The sequence below is a fragment of the Marmota flaviventris genome, chromosome 3, assembly GCF_047511675.1.
Source record: "Marmota flaviventris isolate mMarFla1 chromosome 3, mMarFla1.hap1, whole genome shotgun sequence".
Lineage (NCBI taxonomy): Eukaryota > Metazoa > Chordata > Mammalia > Rodentia > Sciuridae > Marmota > Marmota flaviventris.
In genome coordinates this window covers 28,993,736-29,013,041 of record NC_092500.1, presented here as the reverse complement: position 1 = coordinate 29,013,041, position 19,306 = coordinate 28,993,736, and the positions used below count along the sequence as shown (strand labels likewise).

Genomic DNA, 19,306 nt, shown 5'->3' with positions numbered 1-19,306 from the left:
GCAAAAAAAAAAAGTGAAATATATGAGTGAAAATCAACATCTGGTAAATATCAATGTAGTCTTCTCTTCAACCAGCAATTATTAAATGTGGTTCCAACTAAGCAGCATAGTTCATCATGGTATTTGAGAAGGCAGGTTCAAATTCTTCATCAAGGGATATTCTGGAAGTATGCTATGGATAGAACATTTTATTAAGTGTCTAGGAAGAAATGTGTTACTTCCTACAAGTGTTTGGGCAAAAGATATCTTTATGATATATTCTTCACAAGTAATTGTTAGATATCAGAATCTAGCTCATACACGTCTCATTTTATTCATCATTTTTTTAAACTGGGAAACAAAATAAGGTATTCCACCCCCAAAAGGTCGATAATCTTTTCTTATAAATCCATTCTGCAAAAAACCTAGTTTTATGATTCCTCTGGACTTAGGCAAGGAATATATCCAGGAACAAGGTTTCAAAACCAAAGCTATGTTCCATTGTTTGCAGTTACCTTGGATTTTAACTAGATGTGCAAGTTGACTTCTGACCATGGGGAATCCTCTCCATGCATGGATTATGGATTGTTGAGGCCATGGCAGATAACCAGTTCCACAGAAGCAACTTCATGTTCTTCTGAGGAAGATCCATTGCACTGTTGAATAAGGAATATAAATGAGCAATGCCACAAATGACTGAAAATGGGGTTACCAAAATACAACCCTCAAAAGTGAACTCTGAAGGTAGAAAATCTACAAGGAAAAATAATGTAGAAAAATTGGGTTTTAAAATGTCTTTAAGAGCACAAGTAGACATTCAATAGCCATCTTATGTGCTTAACCACATAACAGTCGAAATATTTGTTGATACCAAGGTCATTTGATACCAAGGTCATTAAATTGCATGAATCAGATCAGCATTGCCATAATAAAAACACTCAATTGTCTAGAGGAGAAAAGAGCAAATGAAACTATTCAAACTGTAGCAATAAAATATTTGGCCTTTAATCACTTGCAATAAAATATTTGAAAGCTCCCCACCCCCACCCATAGTCATACACCAACACACCAATGTTTAAGCATTTTATAGTGGCCAAAGAAGGGGTTTACATAGATATGTTTATTAATGGAACTCACTTTTAAATTAGTTTTTAATAAGTTGCTAATCGATCTTAGCCTCAAAACTCAGTTCCATCCCATTCCTCAATTCCCTTCCAGATGTCTAGTGGTTAATGTCTTGTACCGTGAAGAGAGCTTCCTGTGGCACTTTGGGAATAATCTGTTCTGTGCTTAAATAAGTATAGTCTATAAAATTCTTTCTCTCTTCTTCTTCCCCTACTAGGATTGACAAAGGCATTTCCAGATTCAAGTGATTTTCATCCTCTCTCTGCTCTTCCTCCTCCAGGCCCTCCTCTTCCATTCCCTCCTCTTCATCCTCCTCTCCTTGTTCAGACTCATCCACCTCCTCCTCATCCACCTCTTCTTCTGTCTCTCCATTCTCTGCCTCCTCTTCCTCTTCCTCCTCCTCTTCACTACCCTCCTCCTTTCCATCACACAGCTCCTCGTCACACTCCTCCTCATCCTCAATTTTCTCCTCTTCCTCTTCCTCCACCAGCTGCGCGTTGGGAGACTGCTTTTCCTCCTCTGGGGCAGGACTGAAGACTAGAGAGGGATTCTGCATGAAGCTATACAAAGTTTCCTGCAGCTCCGAGTCCTCCTCACCGCCGCTAGGGGGCGCGTCATTTCCGGTGGAGCCGGCCGGGGACGCCAAGCCTTCAGCCTGGGCTTGCTGCACTCGTAGCGCCTCCTGCTGGCGCTTCATCTTCTCTTGCTGCCGCATGTCCTCGTAGATCTGGTTCATAATGAACTGGGTGGTGTTCCGTGGCGCTCTCATGCCTGGCGCGCGCCACCCATACAGGTTGACAGGCCGCAGCAAAGTGCTCGCATCGGCCGGCGGGCTCTTTGGGGAGGAGCGGCTAGGGTGGCGGCGTAGGCCGCGGCCTCTGCGGCCCCAGCGCTTCTTCCTGCCTGGAGGCCTTGCCCAGCCTGGATTCCAGGGCCCACGCCAGCAAGAGCAGCAGCAAGGGCAGAGTGGGTGCAGACCATACACCCGGATCATGTGCATCTGGTAGGGGGGCTTCCGGAATCCTGCGGGAGGTGGGCACCAGGGCCCTCCGCAACGCCCCCAGTTGGAGTACATGGCCCAACAGGGCCGTCGGGGAGGTTGGAACCACGGGCCTGGACCGTAGTGCTGCTTGGGCTTTTTCCTGGGAGGCTCATACTCGGCCTTGGGGCCATAGCGGTACCGCCGCTTGTAAATCGGAGCGCCTCGGCGCCTTCCATGGCAGGATGACCAGGTGTGTAAGGGGGCAGGGGATGACCAGCCGCCGCCCAGGTTAAGAGGGTCCTCCTTGTTGTAGAGGGTCTGGGTCATGGTTCAGGGAGCCCCCAAGAGGTCTAAATAGTAGCGTCCTAGAAGCTGCCAAGTTTGGCCAGATCCGATGGTTTGAAGAACCTCCTCAGCTTGCGTCTGAGGATGACCACATGCCTGTGGCTGGGATCCTGCCTTCGTCTCTTTCCAGGAGGCCCCCCCTCTTCACCGCTTGCTCGTAGTTATCTCTTGTCCTTCGCACCTGGGTTGTCTTGCCCAGGTGGGTTGAGTGGGACTGGGGCTGGGTAAGGATGGTGGGGGAGGAAGGTGTTGGTTGGTGACACGCAGTGACAGCTGCTCCCGGGTCCCAACACACACCCGCCTCAGCAGAGGCCTGGGCTGGGGACCGGGGAGCTAGTGGTTGCGCGTTACCTTGCCACTCCCTCTCAACCCAGGTGCTTCACCGTCGCGGTCCTGGCCGGACTGAGAGGCCACAGCCAGCCACAGCCTTTAAATACCGGCTGGGGGGCCCTCACGGCCCACCGCGTCCTCGGTTGCCCAGGACGACAGCCAATCGGGATCAAGAGGGCCATCCGTGCGTGTGGAGGCGGGGTTCCGGCCTGGACTAGGTGTGCCTTGAACATTCGCAAGGGGCTTGTGACGCAGTGTTTGAGGGGTGTTGGGGGAGAGGCTGGGACTGGTTTTATGCTGCCCAACCCAAGCAACACTTTAGGGAGTTTGTTTGATCCTTTTGTATCATCTTGCGGATCAGGGATGTGGAAGATGGACTTTCAACTGAACCTGGGCAAGGGTGGGAGAACTCGGGTATAGACAAATAAATATTTTTACATCTTTTGGGGGTTCGGGATTCATCATATTTGAACAGATTACAAACATGTATTGAGTGTGTGTACTGAGTGCAGGTGTGCTTATGGCACTTAATCTTCTTGTCTTCTGATACATTGTTACCATATTTCAAAGATTAGGGAACTGGGGGGTTATTTTACCCCAGGTTGTGGGGCTAATGAACTTCAGGGATAGTATTTAAGACTAAATCTTTTTTTAACTCGGAGTTCTTAATGACATGGCTATACTACCAACCCAACTTAAATAGGATTTTTATGAAAGTAAATGTAAAACGTATTGGAAAGTATTTTGCGAATTGTAAAATACCATATGCATACGTTGACTAAAGAAACATTGTTACATCATGGGTTTGTTCTTGAGAATAGGAATATTCTGATTATGTCTCCGTTTGTCCCTTCACTGACCTTATAGTATACTTTGGGAGTTTTAGAAGTATTATCGTTAAGCATGTGAGTTTTGATTTAGCTAGATGTAATTCAACTTCAGCTCACCTTCCTAAGGCTCAGGTTCTTTGCCCATACCATTAGTCTGGTTCTGTTATATTAACAGGATTGTGTGAAGGATTAAATAAGGTATTTCGTTAAAGCACTTCGTATAATACCCATAAATACATCATTACTTAGTTATCATCATTACCATACTTAACTACTTCAGGGCTACTTCAGTATATGTAAGAACACTTATCTTTGTGGATGATGTAACAATAGGCATCCCTACCACCCTGTGTTCTTTCCTTGTCCCACTTTGTAGAAATATCAAGGCTCACTAAGTGTGATCCTAGAGAAAACGAACCCAGAGTATTTATCTCCCTTTATTACTTTTCTGTAGTGAATAAAATTGTGAAAAATAGAAAACTGATTACTGGAACTTCCATCCATTAAATCCTAGGGAAGCAAAATTTGTGAAAGTCCTGAAGCTTGCAAAGGTCATTTATGCACTGCTGGCTGGAAACTGAGAACAGTATGGGGGTTCTTGGATCAGGAGTCCAGAGTTACCTTGGGACCTCTGGACTCCACAGGCTTCACTCAATTGCACTTGCTCTTTGGTTTGCTGAAGATAAAACTTCTTGACTCAAATGCAGAGTGCTGACCCTAGTAGCCTTCAGCTACCCCTTCTAAATGCAGACTCATACCTTTGGCAGTTTAACCTGCTCTACTTACCTCAAAATGAATTGTGGTTGTCTGGGCTTATTTTTCTAAGGACATATGTCATACTATAGGGGTTTTAATTGAGACCTTTAAGAAATTGACCATATTACTGTAATGAAATTCTCATTACTCTCTTTTTGTTTTTTAAAAATGATGATTAGGGGCCTGGAGTTGTGGTTTAGTGGTAGTAAGCTTGCCTGGCATGTGTGAGGCCCTGGGTTCAATCCTCAGCCCTCATATAAATAAATAAATAGATAGAAAGATAGATAAATAGAAAGATAGATAAAAATAAATAAAAGATCCATTGACAACTACAAAATATTAAAACAATCATGATTGATTGATTTTACAGATGATTAAGTGCATCATGTTTTGATCAGCTGACTTTTCTACATACAATATTGGCTTATCTTTGTTATTCATTTTCCCTATTAAAATCAATATTGTCATACTCAACTCTTCTTATGTGAATCAGCTAGGTGTGATTTATAATTTTTACATTTTTATAAGATTGGGATTATACTACAGATTTTTTTAATGCTCTGCTATATCACAGTTTACCACCAGAGTATGTTAAATATAACAGAAATCCAATTGAAGAATTTTTAAAGACACACTTTTAAATGACCTATATTCTTATTATACTGTTAAATGAAATATTCTAATTCAATATCAAAATGAAATATATTTACTATGTTATTATATTCTGTATTAGTTTTCTGTTGCTGCATTAAAAGTTACCATAAACTTAGTTGCTTAAAACAACATACATTGTTTATCTCTTCCTTCCCAGAGGACCTAGAATAGCTTAGCCAAGCTCTCTACTCAGGATCTCAAACAAGCTGTAATCAAGGTGTTGGCTATTTTGGGTCCTCTTCCAGAGGCACAGTTTGGGAAAATATACTCCCAAGATCATTCATGTTAAAGGAGAATTCATTTACTTGTGGATCTATGATGAGGGCCCTTCCTTTTTGCTGTCTGTTGGCTGGAAGCCACATTTAGGATGCAGAGGCCACCCACAAGAGATCAAAGTTAGATTCTTGATATTGCCCATAGTTCCTTTCTATAGGCTTCTTTAACACAGATGCTCACTTCATCAAGCCCTGAAAGAGTATCTCCCTAGTTCTTCTTCGTCAGATGAAGATGCACACATAGATACTGTGTACGTTTTTATCATAATCATGGATGTGACATTTATGCCATTCATCATCTTTGCCATTCTTTTGGTTCAAAGGAAGGCTCAGAGATGCCAGCACAAAAGGTGCAAAAGGTGGCATGGGTGATTGCTGGGAAACACAAAACTATGAACACTGGAAAGCAGAAAATCATTGGGGGCGGTGACCTTCTAGTCAGTTTGCCATATATGTAAAGTAAATCCAGTAAAATGTCTAAAATATATCCTTTATAGTCCCCAATCACCAATTTATTTGGAAACTTTTAATGATGTTGGCATTGTGAAATTCCAGTAAATGCTGTATGTTGATATAGGTTATACTATGCTTTATGATGTGCAAAGAGAGCATTAAGCTCATGTAAGTTAAAAACATTATAATCTTGGTGTGGTGTCTTTCTTTTTTTTTCTTTTTTGAGAGAGAGTGAGAGAGAGAGAGAGAATTTTAATATTTTTATTTTTTAGTTTTCAGCAAGCGAGCTCGCTACCACTTGAGCCACATCCCCAACCCCTCTTTCTTTCTTTTTTCTTTTTTTTTTCATTTATGTGACTTGAATGAATTCAAACACTTGGTGGCAGTAGTAGCTCAGTCAAAATTCAGCCAGTAAGCATCCATACCCAAAGCAAACTATGACAAGTGAACTCCTCACTGAAAAATTTTATCACAAATTCCATTTTTAAAATATTCTATATGGACAATAGTAATTATCATTCTTATGGCAAAGTGAAATTGGGCATACCTATTAGATTTAAGCATTTTAAATTTGACTTTCAAAGAAACTAACCTCAGCTGATTAAATCTATAAATGAAATTCTCCAGAAAGAAATTTGGTATAAGTGATATATTTTGTTAGATAATGAAATTCGATAAATAATTTTTAGATCAACCTATGCAACTAATGCTGCTCTATGTGATACAAATATAAATAAGTGATTAGAGCATATTATGCATGGTCAGAGGCTTACCTTTTTCCACTGCAGCCCCATACAGGAGTTTTTAAAAAGGTTGGCCCCATCTTGTGGTCACAGAGACTAAGTGCAAGATAGTAAGCTTTTCTAGCTTTTCAAAGGTGAGCTAAGGAATTTCAAAATTTTCAATTTCTTTCTCTTGTTAATTTGGGAAGTAGAGGGGCTAGTTTGCAATACTATGAAGTGTTTTGTCTATCAGGGAACACTATTATGATATCTCCCACTAATGAAACATCAAATCATTTTAAGGAAAATTTTAAAGAGAAAGTTAGTTTTGTGATAATTACAAAGAGTGTTTTGACACCTTTAAAGAAAAATGAAGAGGTCAATTTTAAACTCGTCATATTACTGTGTGTAGGTATTATTTGCTGGCACCTTCTGATATTAGTAATCCTACAGCAACTCAAGATTTTCAGAGAACTGACAAAAATTATACTAGTTATAACACCTCAAAACCATGTGTACTCAGTAATGATTAGATAGAAATTGTAACCTGGACAAGTTTGCTTAATTTTAAAGTATAAAATATTCCGGAGCAGTAGAATGCACCTCCTCCCCTTGGAAAAAAAAGTCTGCAATATATAAAGGAAAACTGACATGTAGCAATTTAGGGCAATAAATAGTATTATTAAGACACATACATTGTGTTTGCTTAGAGGTCAGTTGTAAAGTTAGAGCTGTCAAGGAACAATGTGATATGTTTGAAATGGCCACTTAAGTATGATTAGTTAGAAAGATTGCTAAAATATAGTCATTTCATTTCAAGGCTCTAAATAAGCACTTCTCCCTTCTACAGTTCTTGGTAAACAGCAACTGCAAAGTAGCCTTGTGAGTGTGTAATCACATAAACTTGATTCATTAAATGTTACCAATGTTCCTTATTATTGACATTGCTACCATTGATATTTTCTGTGCATTTCTAGGAAGATTTAAGGATAGAAAAAGAAGTCATCACCCACGGGGAGTTACCATTTGCTTACTACTACTACTAGGACTTGGAGATATGATAAGCAAAATTTTAAAGATGGCTATTTAGGATTCCTGACCTCTGTTCTTCAAACATTCATCAAAGTATTCTTAAAATTTTTTTTGCAGATATAAAGTCCCAAAGCAGTTGACCTTAAGTATGAAGGTTAACCAGGTGGGTGTAACCCTAACAATGAGAACTTTAAAGAAAGATTTTGTCTTTGAATAGAAGAGTACATCAGAGAGATTAGAAAGCTAAGTAAGATTCAAAGTGCTATTATTAGATTTTTGAAGATGGAAGTTACCTTGTAATTAGGGATGGGTGTCCTCTAGAAGATGGGAAGTGCCTTTGGCTGATAGCCAGGAATTAGGAACCTCAGTCCTGCAACCACAGGAACAAATTCTTCCAGCCTTTTAAATGAGTTTGGATGTGGGTTGATTCCATATCTCCAAGAAAGAGCTCAGCCAAGGACACTTGCATTTCAGTGTGATAAATTCCCAAGTAGAGAACTTACACAAGTCAAAAGGAACTTCAATCAAGAGAAGTGTCAGATAATAAATGGGTATAGTTTAAGCCAAGAGTCTTGTTGTACTTTTTGTTATATAACATATAACATATATATAATTTTGCTATTTTTAATTCTTTACGGAATTAATATTTTTTATTTATTATTAATATTTAGTCTGGTTCACAGTAATGTAGCTATGAGGGTGTGTATCTAAAATGACAAAGCAAAAAATCAGTTTTTAAATGTCACTGGTTTGTGGTACTTGATGTTTGGATTGTTAAGATGTTCAGTTTTGGGGGTATTCAAAGTCTGATTAAAGTCATGATTGGGCTGGGGATGTGGCTCAAGCGGTAACGCGCTCACCTGGCATGCGCGGGGCACTGGGTTCAATCCTCAGCACCACATAAAAATAAATAAAAGAAAGATGTTGTGTCCACCGAAAACTGAAAAATAAATATTAAAAATTTCTCTCTCTCTTCTCTCTCTCTCTCTCTTTAAAAAAAGTCATGATTACTTTTCCTCCCTAGGGTTCAAGAAAATTTATCACATACTTTTTCATTATTAGACACATATTGGCACCATACTTTTAGATTGAATCAAGAAAATATTTATATACCTAAAGTGGATATATGTTAGAGGAGTATTCTCTAATTGTTACATTATAGAAATTTTGGATTTAGCTCCAGTAACTATAAATAATGACATACAGCAAATGATGTTGAGCAATAAGAAAAAATTCAGATAATTTAGATATTGTAAAGTAATTGATTGAAAAAGAGACAATTGAAAAAATAGGGTATTTTTAAATGTTTGAAGGTACTGATAATTATCTCATTTTAACTATAATGTATTAATTCAGAAATAAATTATGCAGTGGTAGAATAGTTTGATATTAAAGTATTATAGTAAGGTAGTACAGAATCAGGTATCATTCCCACACTGTAGATGAAAATGTGGGTGTAATATTTTAAAGGAAATTTAGTAACATTTGTTAAAATGTAAAATAATAATATTTGACTCCAAATTCTACTTTATGTATTCTTACATGTGCACAAAATTATTTATTTTTAAGCAAAGAGAATTTTGACAGTTTTGATGGTTTTAAGTGCAAATACATATATTTCTGTAATGGAATTATGTATAGTTTTCAGAATCAGTAGAGTTGTGCTGATATGGAAATATCATCAAGAACTATTTTAAAATGAAAATAACAAGGTTCAGAATAGTTAGTAGTTAGTATCACTTGTACTTTAAATGCATGCTTTCATACACACACACACACACACACACACACACGTGCCGTGGATATATGTATATTCAAGTGGCACATACACATATCTATTTGTGTACAAATGAAGATATTAACTTCTATATAAGTTTTTGTTTCTCAGGGAAAACTTTATAAGGGATACAAGAAAACATTATTTTCAGTAAGTGGAACTTAGTATTTTGCAGCTGAAAGGAAGCTCACACTTTATAGATATTTTTTTGTTGTGTTTCAGATACCGCTTGAGCCACATCCCCAGCCCAATCATGACTTTAATTTTATAGAAGCTCAACTCATCTTGCAAAGTATTCCTTATTTCCTGGTGTGATTATCATCTCTTTTCCATTTTCTATATTTTACTTTTTTGCAGACACAGAAATAGACCAAATAACCAGTCAGGTGGGCAAAAGTCTAAAACGACTTAACAGAAAATTTAAATGAAAATATCACCATTCAAAAACTGGAGTTATATGTATTATTTATGTATATAATTGGAGTATAACAGCTATTTTCCCACAAGGCCACTGTAATTTTCAAACATATTTATTATTTTTCTTTATGCTCTTTAACAAAATAGGAGAAAGCATGTGTTAGTGAAAACTAAAAAAGGAATAGAAGAGTTTAATGAAAAAACATCTAAATTCTAGCTACATAGCTAATGTTCAATTTAAAAATTTTCTTTATTATATACTTAATTTTGAATTAACATATGCATTCCTAACACTTGTAAGTTATAATTGATTTTTAAGAATATCTATAAAATTGGTTCTGTCATTTAGTTTTGCTCTTTCTGAATAGTTTGTAGGTTTATTCCTTATCTGATGTTTTCTTAAATTACTAAATTTTCATCATATATTAACACTTTGAGTTGCATTTTGTGTAATCATATCAGCTTTTGGAATGCAATTTGAAAGTTTCATGCTGAGCTTTGTTTCTGAAGAAAGCAGAAAAAAATATTTTGTTGTGGTGAGCATCATAATTATCTGAAATCACACAAGGCTCCCGATGGGCAAACGAGGTAGACACATGTATGCCTGAGGAGTTCTGCTCAGGTTGATAGGGTTTCCATCCAACCGAATGTCCTCTAGTGCCTTACGGATGTAAGTCAGATTTTTAACATTGCAGAAGGTATCTTCATGCATCTCCAGAATGTTATTATTCTAAAAAGATGAAAATAAATAATATATTGCATATCATTAGTATTGATTGATATCATAGTCTATTTTGCCTCACCTTTGTTTTTATTCTGTTCCTTCCCTCAGTAAAATGTACATATTATGCAGTTACTATATACAAGCACTTTCTAAGGAATGAGGATGCATCAAATAACAAAGGAGATATTCTCTTGTCCTCATCGAACTTATACTTTAAAAAGGATGCTATAAGTAGGTAAGAGCAAATTTTTAAATAAAATTTTTTTCCCAAAATGATGAGTACTATGAAAAAAGGAGAAAAATATATTCTCAGAAGTATCAATTGAACTGAGAATAGAATGACTAGAAGACATAGGAGGAACCAAGCAAAGGAAATTCAAGAGAATATGTGCTGGGAGCCATTAGCCAAGTAGGTATGACAATTTCCTTGCCAGCGTACCCCATGTTGCTGACATGTTGCAGCGACATTGAATGTAGGTGACCTTGCTCAAGGACCAAGGCAGATTAGGGTGTTCCCGGTTTTAAGATAATCGTGTTTAGGGCGTTCCCAGTTTAGGTTCCAGGTTTAAGGTTTAAGATTATTCCTCCTGGGAATAGGGCGTATCCTGCTGCCTGAGTTCCCCTTGAGTTCTCACGGGATTCAGACAGTATATTTTGGAGATAGAAGCACAGTGGAGGTGGATTTGGGCAGAGAACGTGGATTTGGGCAGAGAACGTGGATTTCCCCAGAACGTGTTTGTAGACGGCTGGTGTGAGTTCGGGAATAAAGAGTTGCTGTTTGAATCTACAAGCTGGGAAGACATAGGAGGAACCAAGCAAAGGAAATTCAAGAGAATATGAAGTTCAAAATCCTGAGGAGGCAGCATGGAATGTTATTCTTAGCATTTTACCTTTAAGTCAGCTGGGCTGAAGGTAAGTAAAGGAATGGGAAAGAAAATAACAGAAGGATGCTCAGGGCCCAGGACTGAGTTTTTAAAATAGTTTTATTGAATGTATTTCATATTATCTACACTTAAAATGTTCACTTGTATGATTTTTAATATATTCACAAAGTTTCACAACCACCAGTTCAAACAAATTTAAAAACATTTTCAAGATTTAAAAAGAAATGTCGTGTGTGTGTGTGTGTGTGTGTGTGTGTGTAGATTTTAAAACGTGTTGCAGAAATACTTTATTTGTCAAAAGTTTAGTAGATTTATAAGGATTTGTTGAATTCAAAATCTGTTGCCCAATTTGGGGAGCATTTTCATCTTAATATTAAATCCTCTGATCCACCAATATAGGCCCATTTATACTTGAATCTTTTTACTTCCAACAATGTGTTATAATTTTAACATGACATGGCTTGTACTTCTTTTTTATATTTATTTTTAGGTAGTTAAAATTGTGATTATTATAAACAAATGTTTCTTAATTTCACTTTCAGATTATTTATTGCTTCTCTACAGAAAAACAATTGATATTTTATGTTGATCTTATAACTTGCCACTCTACTGAACTCATTTTCTAGTTCAATTTTTATTGGATTCCTTAGGATTTTCTGTGTAAAAGATCATGTTATTCGAAAATATCAAAACTATTTCATTTCTAATATGAATGGCATTTTATTCATTTCTTGTATTTGTTTTTCTTCATTGGTCTAGCCCATGTTTGAGGTGCATGTTTAATAGAAGTAGAGAGATTAAACAGTATTTTAAACTTCTCTTGTTTCTAATCTTAAGGGGGATATATTCAGTATTTCTCCATCAAATATAATGTTAGCTGTGGATTTTTTTTACAGATGTTCTTTATTTAATTGAGGAAGTTCTATTCCTAGAAGCTTTTTAATGATTTTGTAATAAAAGGGTGCTGTAGTTTATCAAGTGGTTTTTATGCATATATTGAAATAATTATGTTCCTTTTATCCTTTATTCTATCAATATGGTATATTACATAGTTCCATTTTTAAAAACTGCTTTGCATTCTACTTAGTTTTGTTGTGTATTCATTTTTATCACTTGGTGGATTCTGTTTGTTATATATTACTGAGAATATTTGTATTATATTTATAAGGTATATTGGCCTATATTTTTCTTTTCCAATTATATCTTTGACTGGTTTTGTTGTTGAGGTAACTCTGGCCTCATAGAATGGGTCAGGAAATGTTTCTTCATTTTTTATAATTTGGAATAGTTTGTAAAATATTGGTATTAATTATTTAAGCACTTGATACAATTAATCAGAATCATATGTGATTGGACTTTTCTCAGAAAATCTTCACAAATAGCTGTGTTCATATATTTTGCTTTTTATATATTGATTCAGAATTGCTGTTTATTCTTTAGTCAATTCTGTGTCTTTTTTGAGTTTTTCCATTTTATTGATCCAATCTGTTGACATTTATAGTTGTTCATAGTATTTCCTATTACTCAATTTCTGTAAGATTGGTAATAGTGTCTCCTTTTACATTCCTGACTTTATTAATTTGAGATATTTTTCTTGATAATTGTAGTTCAGATATTAGATAGTACTGGTACTTGAAATTCAACCCAGAAAATGTTTTTGCCAGAAACTTCAGTTGTAATTACTATGCTTTCAGCTGACCAAACATTTCCAACTTTTAGTTTTGTTTATTTTCTCTATTATTTTTCTGTTCTTTATTTATTTCTGCTCTAATTCTTGTTATTTTTATCTTTTTTGACCAATTCCCTCTACTTATTCCAGATGGAAGAGCTGGTTTTTCTTAATAATCATTCAAGGCTAAACATTTTCCTTTATGCACTGCTTTAACTTCATTCCATAAGTTCTAATATGTTGTTTTTATGTTTTTATTTTCTCAGATATTTTCCTAACTTCCTGAGGATTTCTTTTTTGAAACATTGTTTAAGGAAAATATTATTTCATATCCAGATGTCTGAAATTCTCAAGTTATCTATGAGATTGGTTTTTAATGTAACTCTTTGGAATCAGAAAATATTTTGTGTTATTTTTAATTCTTTTCAATTCATTGAGATTCATTTTGTGGTCTGTTAGTGTTTTATCCCAGGATATATTCCTTGTGCACATTAAAAGAATGCATATTATGGGGTGGAATGTTCTGTAAATGACTGTTAGTCAAATTGGTTTTTAGTGTTGCTTAAGTCTTCCATTTATTACTGATCTTCTAGATAGTTGGTCAGTCAAATTGATTTTTAGTGTTGCTTAAGTCTTCCATTTATTACTGATCTTCTAGATAGTTGGTCAGTCAAATTGGTTTTTAGTGTTGCTTAAGTCTTCCATTTATTACTAATCTTGCAGATAGTTGGTCTTTCCATTGTTGAAAGTAGAATATTGAAGTATCTATTTGTGTCTTCATTTCTGATAGATATCATTTGATGAATTTTAGGGTTCTTTTGCTAGGTGAATGTGTGATTCATCATACCTTCTTAGTGTATTAACCACTTTGTGTTATAATATATTTATGACTAATTACACAGATTTAGTGTCTGTTAGTTCTACTGTTCCTTTGATAGGCATCAGCCGGCAGCTGGATTGCTGGCAGCTGGAATTTACACTGTTGGAAAACGCTTCAAAGAAGCAAATAACTTCCTGTGGCCCTTCAAATTGTCTTCTCCAAGAGGTGGAATGAAGACCTTACATTGCATGGGGGTACCCAAACCTGAAATCAGCTAGATGTTGCTGGGGCCGAGGAGCCAATCAGCTAGATGTTGCTAGGGCCGCTGTGAGCCAATCATCAGCCGGCAGCTGGATTGCTGGCAGCTGGAAGTTTGCTGGGGCCCCTTCGGCTGTGGCTCTCAACATCAGGTTATAGACATGTTGTAAGTAAAACTTATGCCTCACATTTAAGTTTTAATCATGTACCAGTAATTGCAATACTCACTTTATAAACTGTATCTTATTTAATCCACCCAGCCTTCCTACACAATATATTATCTCTATTTCAGATAAGAAAACTCAGAAGCAGAGAAGTTCAGATATTAGATAGTACTGGTACTTGAAATTCAACCCAGAAAATATGGTTTTGCCAGAAACTTCACTTTTAATTACTATGCTTTCAGCTGACCAAACATTTCCAAATGCATCAAAAGATAATTTTTATGAGTATTAAAAGTGCATGTAGATTGGACACAAGAGTAATCTAAATTAAAAACAGCTATATTCTTGATGTTGCTGAAGTAGTCTTTATAGTGAAATATTTTAAAATGTGTACTTTTACCTTTCAAAACGTCAGAATGTGAAAGTAAAGACTAGTAGTTTAAAACTTCATATCATCTTGTACATATAAGCACTCTAAATTCAAATATAACATCAGAGATTTTGATTACTTTATAGGGTCATTATCATCTCAGACATTAGCAATAATATTTAATTAATAATTGGAAAATAAAATTCAAAATTTATTTTGAGGCTTCCCTTGAAAAATCATACATTTTATCACAAGGCAAGAACTCTTAATATATACAGAAATACACCTTTCAAGAGGGAAAGAAAGAAAGTACAGTCATCCAGAAACAGAATGAGGGCAAGAAAGAATATACATTAAATGATATTGATTATAGAAGAAAATGATTAGACAAACTGACAAAAGAGAAAAATATAGAAGACCAAGACAGATATGCACAAATACCCTAAAATGTGGAAAGATTATGTAAGTATATATGTATATGATATACAACACACATATATAATAGATAATATATATTAATAGAAAAAAAAGAAAGAAATGGAAGTAAATATTTATAGAATCCATAGAGAAAAACACAAGAACTAGACACTTATTCTTGCATAGCAAAATCTCTTCTTGGAGTGGTTTATGCTTTTTGTGCTAAAAATTTATAATATTGGACTATGACATTTATTTGAGCATTTAATGGATGTCTTCTCTGCACATTTATCCTATGGAACAGATGAAATTATGAAAGAGTATTGATTATACTGTAGAGTAAAAGTCATATGTGAATAAGAAATAATTTATTTTTAACCAAAAATGTTTCATTACAGCAAATTTTAATCACTTAGATGAAAATGAAGTATATTTAGAAACTATTAGATCATAATGTTTTGCAAATGTGTTTTCACTCATCCCTTCAAAGATCAAATATAACATAATGGGAGTAAAAATAATCCAAACTTTTAATTATGTTAGTTAAAAATGAAAGAAAAGTACCAACTATTCTTTTTTATGCAGAGAAATGGATGTTTGTGATTTCTGAGTGTATGGGAATGCCTAAGGATTGAATTTAATATATTAAATTTAAAAGCTAAAATTCACATTTTCCTGAAAAATAGAAGTCAGCTTCAATTTTTCTTTCTCTCTTTTCTCTTCCATTTCTAATCCTTACACATTCCTTTGTTCAAGGTCAACCTCAGCAATGTAATGAGACCTTGTCTCAAAATTTAAAATAATAATAATAACAACAAAAGGCTGAGATTTAGCTCAGTGATAAAATATCCTTGGGTTCAAGCTTTAGTACTGGGGGAAAAAAAAAGAGGAGGAGGAGAAAGAGGAGCAGCAGTAGGACCACATAGAAATCAAATGGGATAGATAGGGCCATGGATGTGTAAATACTTTGTGTTCAGATATAGGACACATTTTTTTTTTCTTCTAATTGTGCTCTCTAGAAAAAAAAAAAAAAAGGTTAAAAAAAAATCACCAGAGAGTGTCAACAGGCCATTCGGGACAGATTTTTGTGTCCTGACTTCCTTCTATTTGGTTTTCTCTATGGAGCTTTGAGGCTCACCTTACTGTCAGAAGCCTACCTGGAGATGAAGGGCTCGCAGGTTTTCTGGGAGTGGTAGAGGAATGTGGTCCAAGTTGTTATCAGTGAGGTAGAGATGGTGGAGTTCATACATATCCTGAAAACAGTCCAAACAAAGGGACTTAGTAGAAATTAATGGTGTCACAGCTGTACCCTTCATTCCCTCTCCAGGCAACTGTTGCTAAAATAGCATGTGCCTATTCAGGCCTTGTTAGCTGAGGTGGTAGGAGATCCAGTCAAATTTTAGAAAAATTGGCTGTGAGCAAAGATTTCTTTATGAAAATTGAGAGTGTTTCTCCATCTCTAGGAAGAACCTCTCTCTTGTCTGCTTTTCTCAATTTAAGCAAGGTAGTGATTCCCATGGAAGACATTCTACAGTGAGACTCTGAGACACAGCAAAGACTTGTCTTGATTTTATAGGCATGGAGAAATAGCATTTCTCTCCAACACAAGCCCAAAACTTAGACAATATTTCATCTCCTCCAGCCAAACACCCTTGAAGAGCTGAGGCACCACCACACAGGCCAACTGATTTCAACTCTTATAGGAATAAAAAAGATATTGACAGCAAAAGAGATGGGAAGATAAAAGTTCTTCATATGAAACCTAAAACCTACTTTAAATGCTTCTTGCTTGATCCCTTTCCTTCCAAGTCTATTGTTGCTAATATCAATAAATGTCAAAGTGGTTGGCAGTTCTGGGAGCTGCCTTATTTTGTTGTCACGCAGGACAAGTTCTCTCAGTTGAGGCAGCTTTCGGAATGCATCTTCATCAATCTCAGATATTAAATTTGATGTTAGATCAATCCTTTTTAAATCATCTAGATGAAAAGAAAGAAGGAAGTAATCAAATTATCTTGAATATGATTTTCCTCAAGTAAAATATGAATGTAAAATTTCCCACATATTAAAAATGTAAATATGAGCTGAGCATGGTGGTACAGGCATCTAATCCCAGCGGCTCCAGAGCCTGAGGCAGGAGAAGGTTTTCAAATTCAAAACCAGCCTTAGCATAAGTGAGGCTCTAAGCAACTCAGTGAGACCCCATCACTAAATAAAATACAAAATAGGGCTGGGGATGTAACTCAGTGATTAAGTGTCCCTGAGTTCAACCCCCAGCACCCGCCCCCCAAAACGTAAATGTGAATTTAATTAGTAATAGAGAGTTAAAAACATAATTATCTCTCTACTTATTTTATAAAACTTGTTTGTTTCCTCCAAACACAATGTGTATTCATGTGCTTATAAGAAATTTTGACTTTAGCAATGAGATTTACATGTTATATTTAAAATAACTTTTCTATCTCTTTACTCTTCAAAAACTTTGGATTTTACTACTAATGATGTTTTTCTCAGTGAAGAGTGTCAGATATTCTAATAGCCAAAAATACAGGCATTGAAAAAAATCTTCAAGTGATTAAAATGTTTTACAACGACAAGTACAGAAATTCTTCTAAGTTGGCAACAACCGTAAAGTCAGAATTTTGGCTTGCATTCATCAATCACAAAACTACTATGCTTTAATGGAAGCTTTGCCAAAACCACCAAATCTTCGTAAATACACAGCCATGACATTTTATTCTTAATGTCACAATGAAATACATTCTAGCACATAAATATGATTACTCATGATTTATATTTAGTTGAAAATGGCTCACTTGAAAATATTAACAACTATATAGTTTTATAATAGCCATTAGTTATTCATTTTTATTATCATTATTAAAGTAATCTCTCAAATATTTAAATGGGAAAAATAATTGACTTATGAGTCATATTTTGGCATTCAACTTTCATTCTCCATGCCTACATTTTATATTATCAAAATCATCAGGGAAGTCTGAAAAGAAAAGAAGGACATTAATGCTGTCATCCATACTTAGGCTTGCAAAGTCATTTTTGTTGATCTTTTTAATTCTGTTAAAGCGAGAGTAGAAATAGGCAGTCTTCCTGGGCAGTGGAGGAATAGCATCAAGTTCATGGTCATCACAGTACACTGTGGTGCTTATACAGGTACACAGAAGGCAGGTTGGAAAGTCTAAAAGGTAAAGGTAAATAATTATATGAAAGTAACTATTTTTCCCCAATAACGTGGTTAATTATATTTAGTAAACAAGATTAGAATCTCACACAGACCATTATGTTCCATTTTATATTTTCTCTCATAATTTTATATAAAGGGAATATTAAAGTCAAGTATATCAATTAAAGCTGTGCCCAACATATTTAAAGTATATTTTAAATTATGGAGGATTTGAAGAGTATTTTTTTAGGTAGTGGGCATTTGCCAAATATTTATTATTTATGAAATTAAATTTAAAGACCTCTCTTATAGAATACCAAAAGTCTTATTATCCACTTTTCTAGCTGTGAGTAGGAAGTAATTATGTTCTAATTTTTTTTATTTCTTTAAATTATAGTGAATTTTATATTTATTAGAAATTCTATTTTCAAAATATAAAGATTATATTTTACAAAGTTAAAATCACATATAATATTTGTATTAGAGTTTGAATTCCATATTTAAGTATCCCGTTGAAACAAACGTGCTGCAAAAAAAGATATAATAATTAATATTTATTCATTCGATACATATTATCGAATCCTTTTTGTGTAAGTGGCACTGTTCTAGCTGGTGAAATAATGGTAAGCACAGACACAGTTCTATTTTATATCTGCTATGTGAGATGAATGTTAATAATACAAACAAGCAAGATTATAATGGCAATGAATGGGATGAAATGTATGAGCAAAATCTAGGATGATTTGCCCTAGTGGGGAGTAATGGAAGGAGGTCTTGGAGGAATAATAATTGACTTGAAACCTGCAGGAAGAGAAGGAATTGGCTGTGCAGGAAGGGAGGGAAGAGTATGCCAGGCAGAGGAAGCATCATGTGCCAAGTCCTTCCACTTCGGAGAGACTGAAAAATGGTCCACGTAGGCACAGCTCAGAGAACAAGGGAATAGGTAGGCCATACTATGCAGGGGCCTGGTAGGTTGTGTTGCAGGTTTTATTCCTTATATTAAGGGTGATCAGGGGCATTATGCAAACTGATTTGCATGTTTAGAGATCATTGTACATGAAAGTGTGGTGGAAGACTGAAGCACAGCAGATGGGAGAGTGAGCAGAGTTGTATTCTACACAAAACATGATGGTAGCTTAGAAGAG

At 35.6% G+C, this 19,306-nt stretch overlaps 2 protein-coding genes across 2 annotated transcripts in view; both read right to left on the bottom strand.

The window, feature by feature from the left end:
- Positions 1–1,201: 1,201 nt before the first annotated feature.
- On the bottom strand, positions 1,202–2,413 carry Ccer1 (coiled-coil glutamate rich protein 1). Its single transcript, XM_027927257.2, has one exon. The coding sequence runs from the start codon at positions 2,411–2,413 to the stop codon at positions 1,202–1,204; it is 1,212 nt and encodes a 403-aa protein (XP_027783058.2).
- Positions 2,414–10,236: 7,823 nt separating this feature from the next.
- Epyc (epiphycan) overlaps positions 10,237–19,306 on the bottom strand; it is a 33,519-nt gene continuing 24,449 nt past the window's right edge. The window contains exons 3-6 of the mRNA XM_027932786.2: positions 18,018–18,176; positions 16,757–16,959; positions 16,141–16,236; positions 10,237–10,407 (exon numbers count right to left, since the gene is read on the bottom strand). Of these exons, the coding sequence (XP_027788587.1) occupies positions 10,237–10,407; positions 16,141–16,236; positions 16,757–16,959; positions 18,018–18,176 (629 nt within the window). The remainder of the gene's footprint in view (positions 10,408–16,140; positions 16,237–16,756; positions 16,960–18,017; positions 18,177–19,306) is intronic.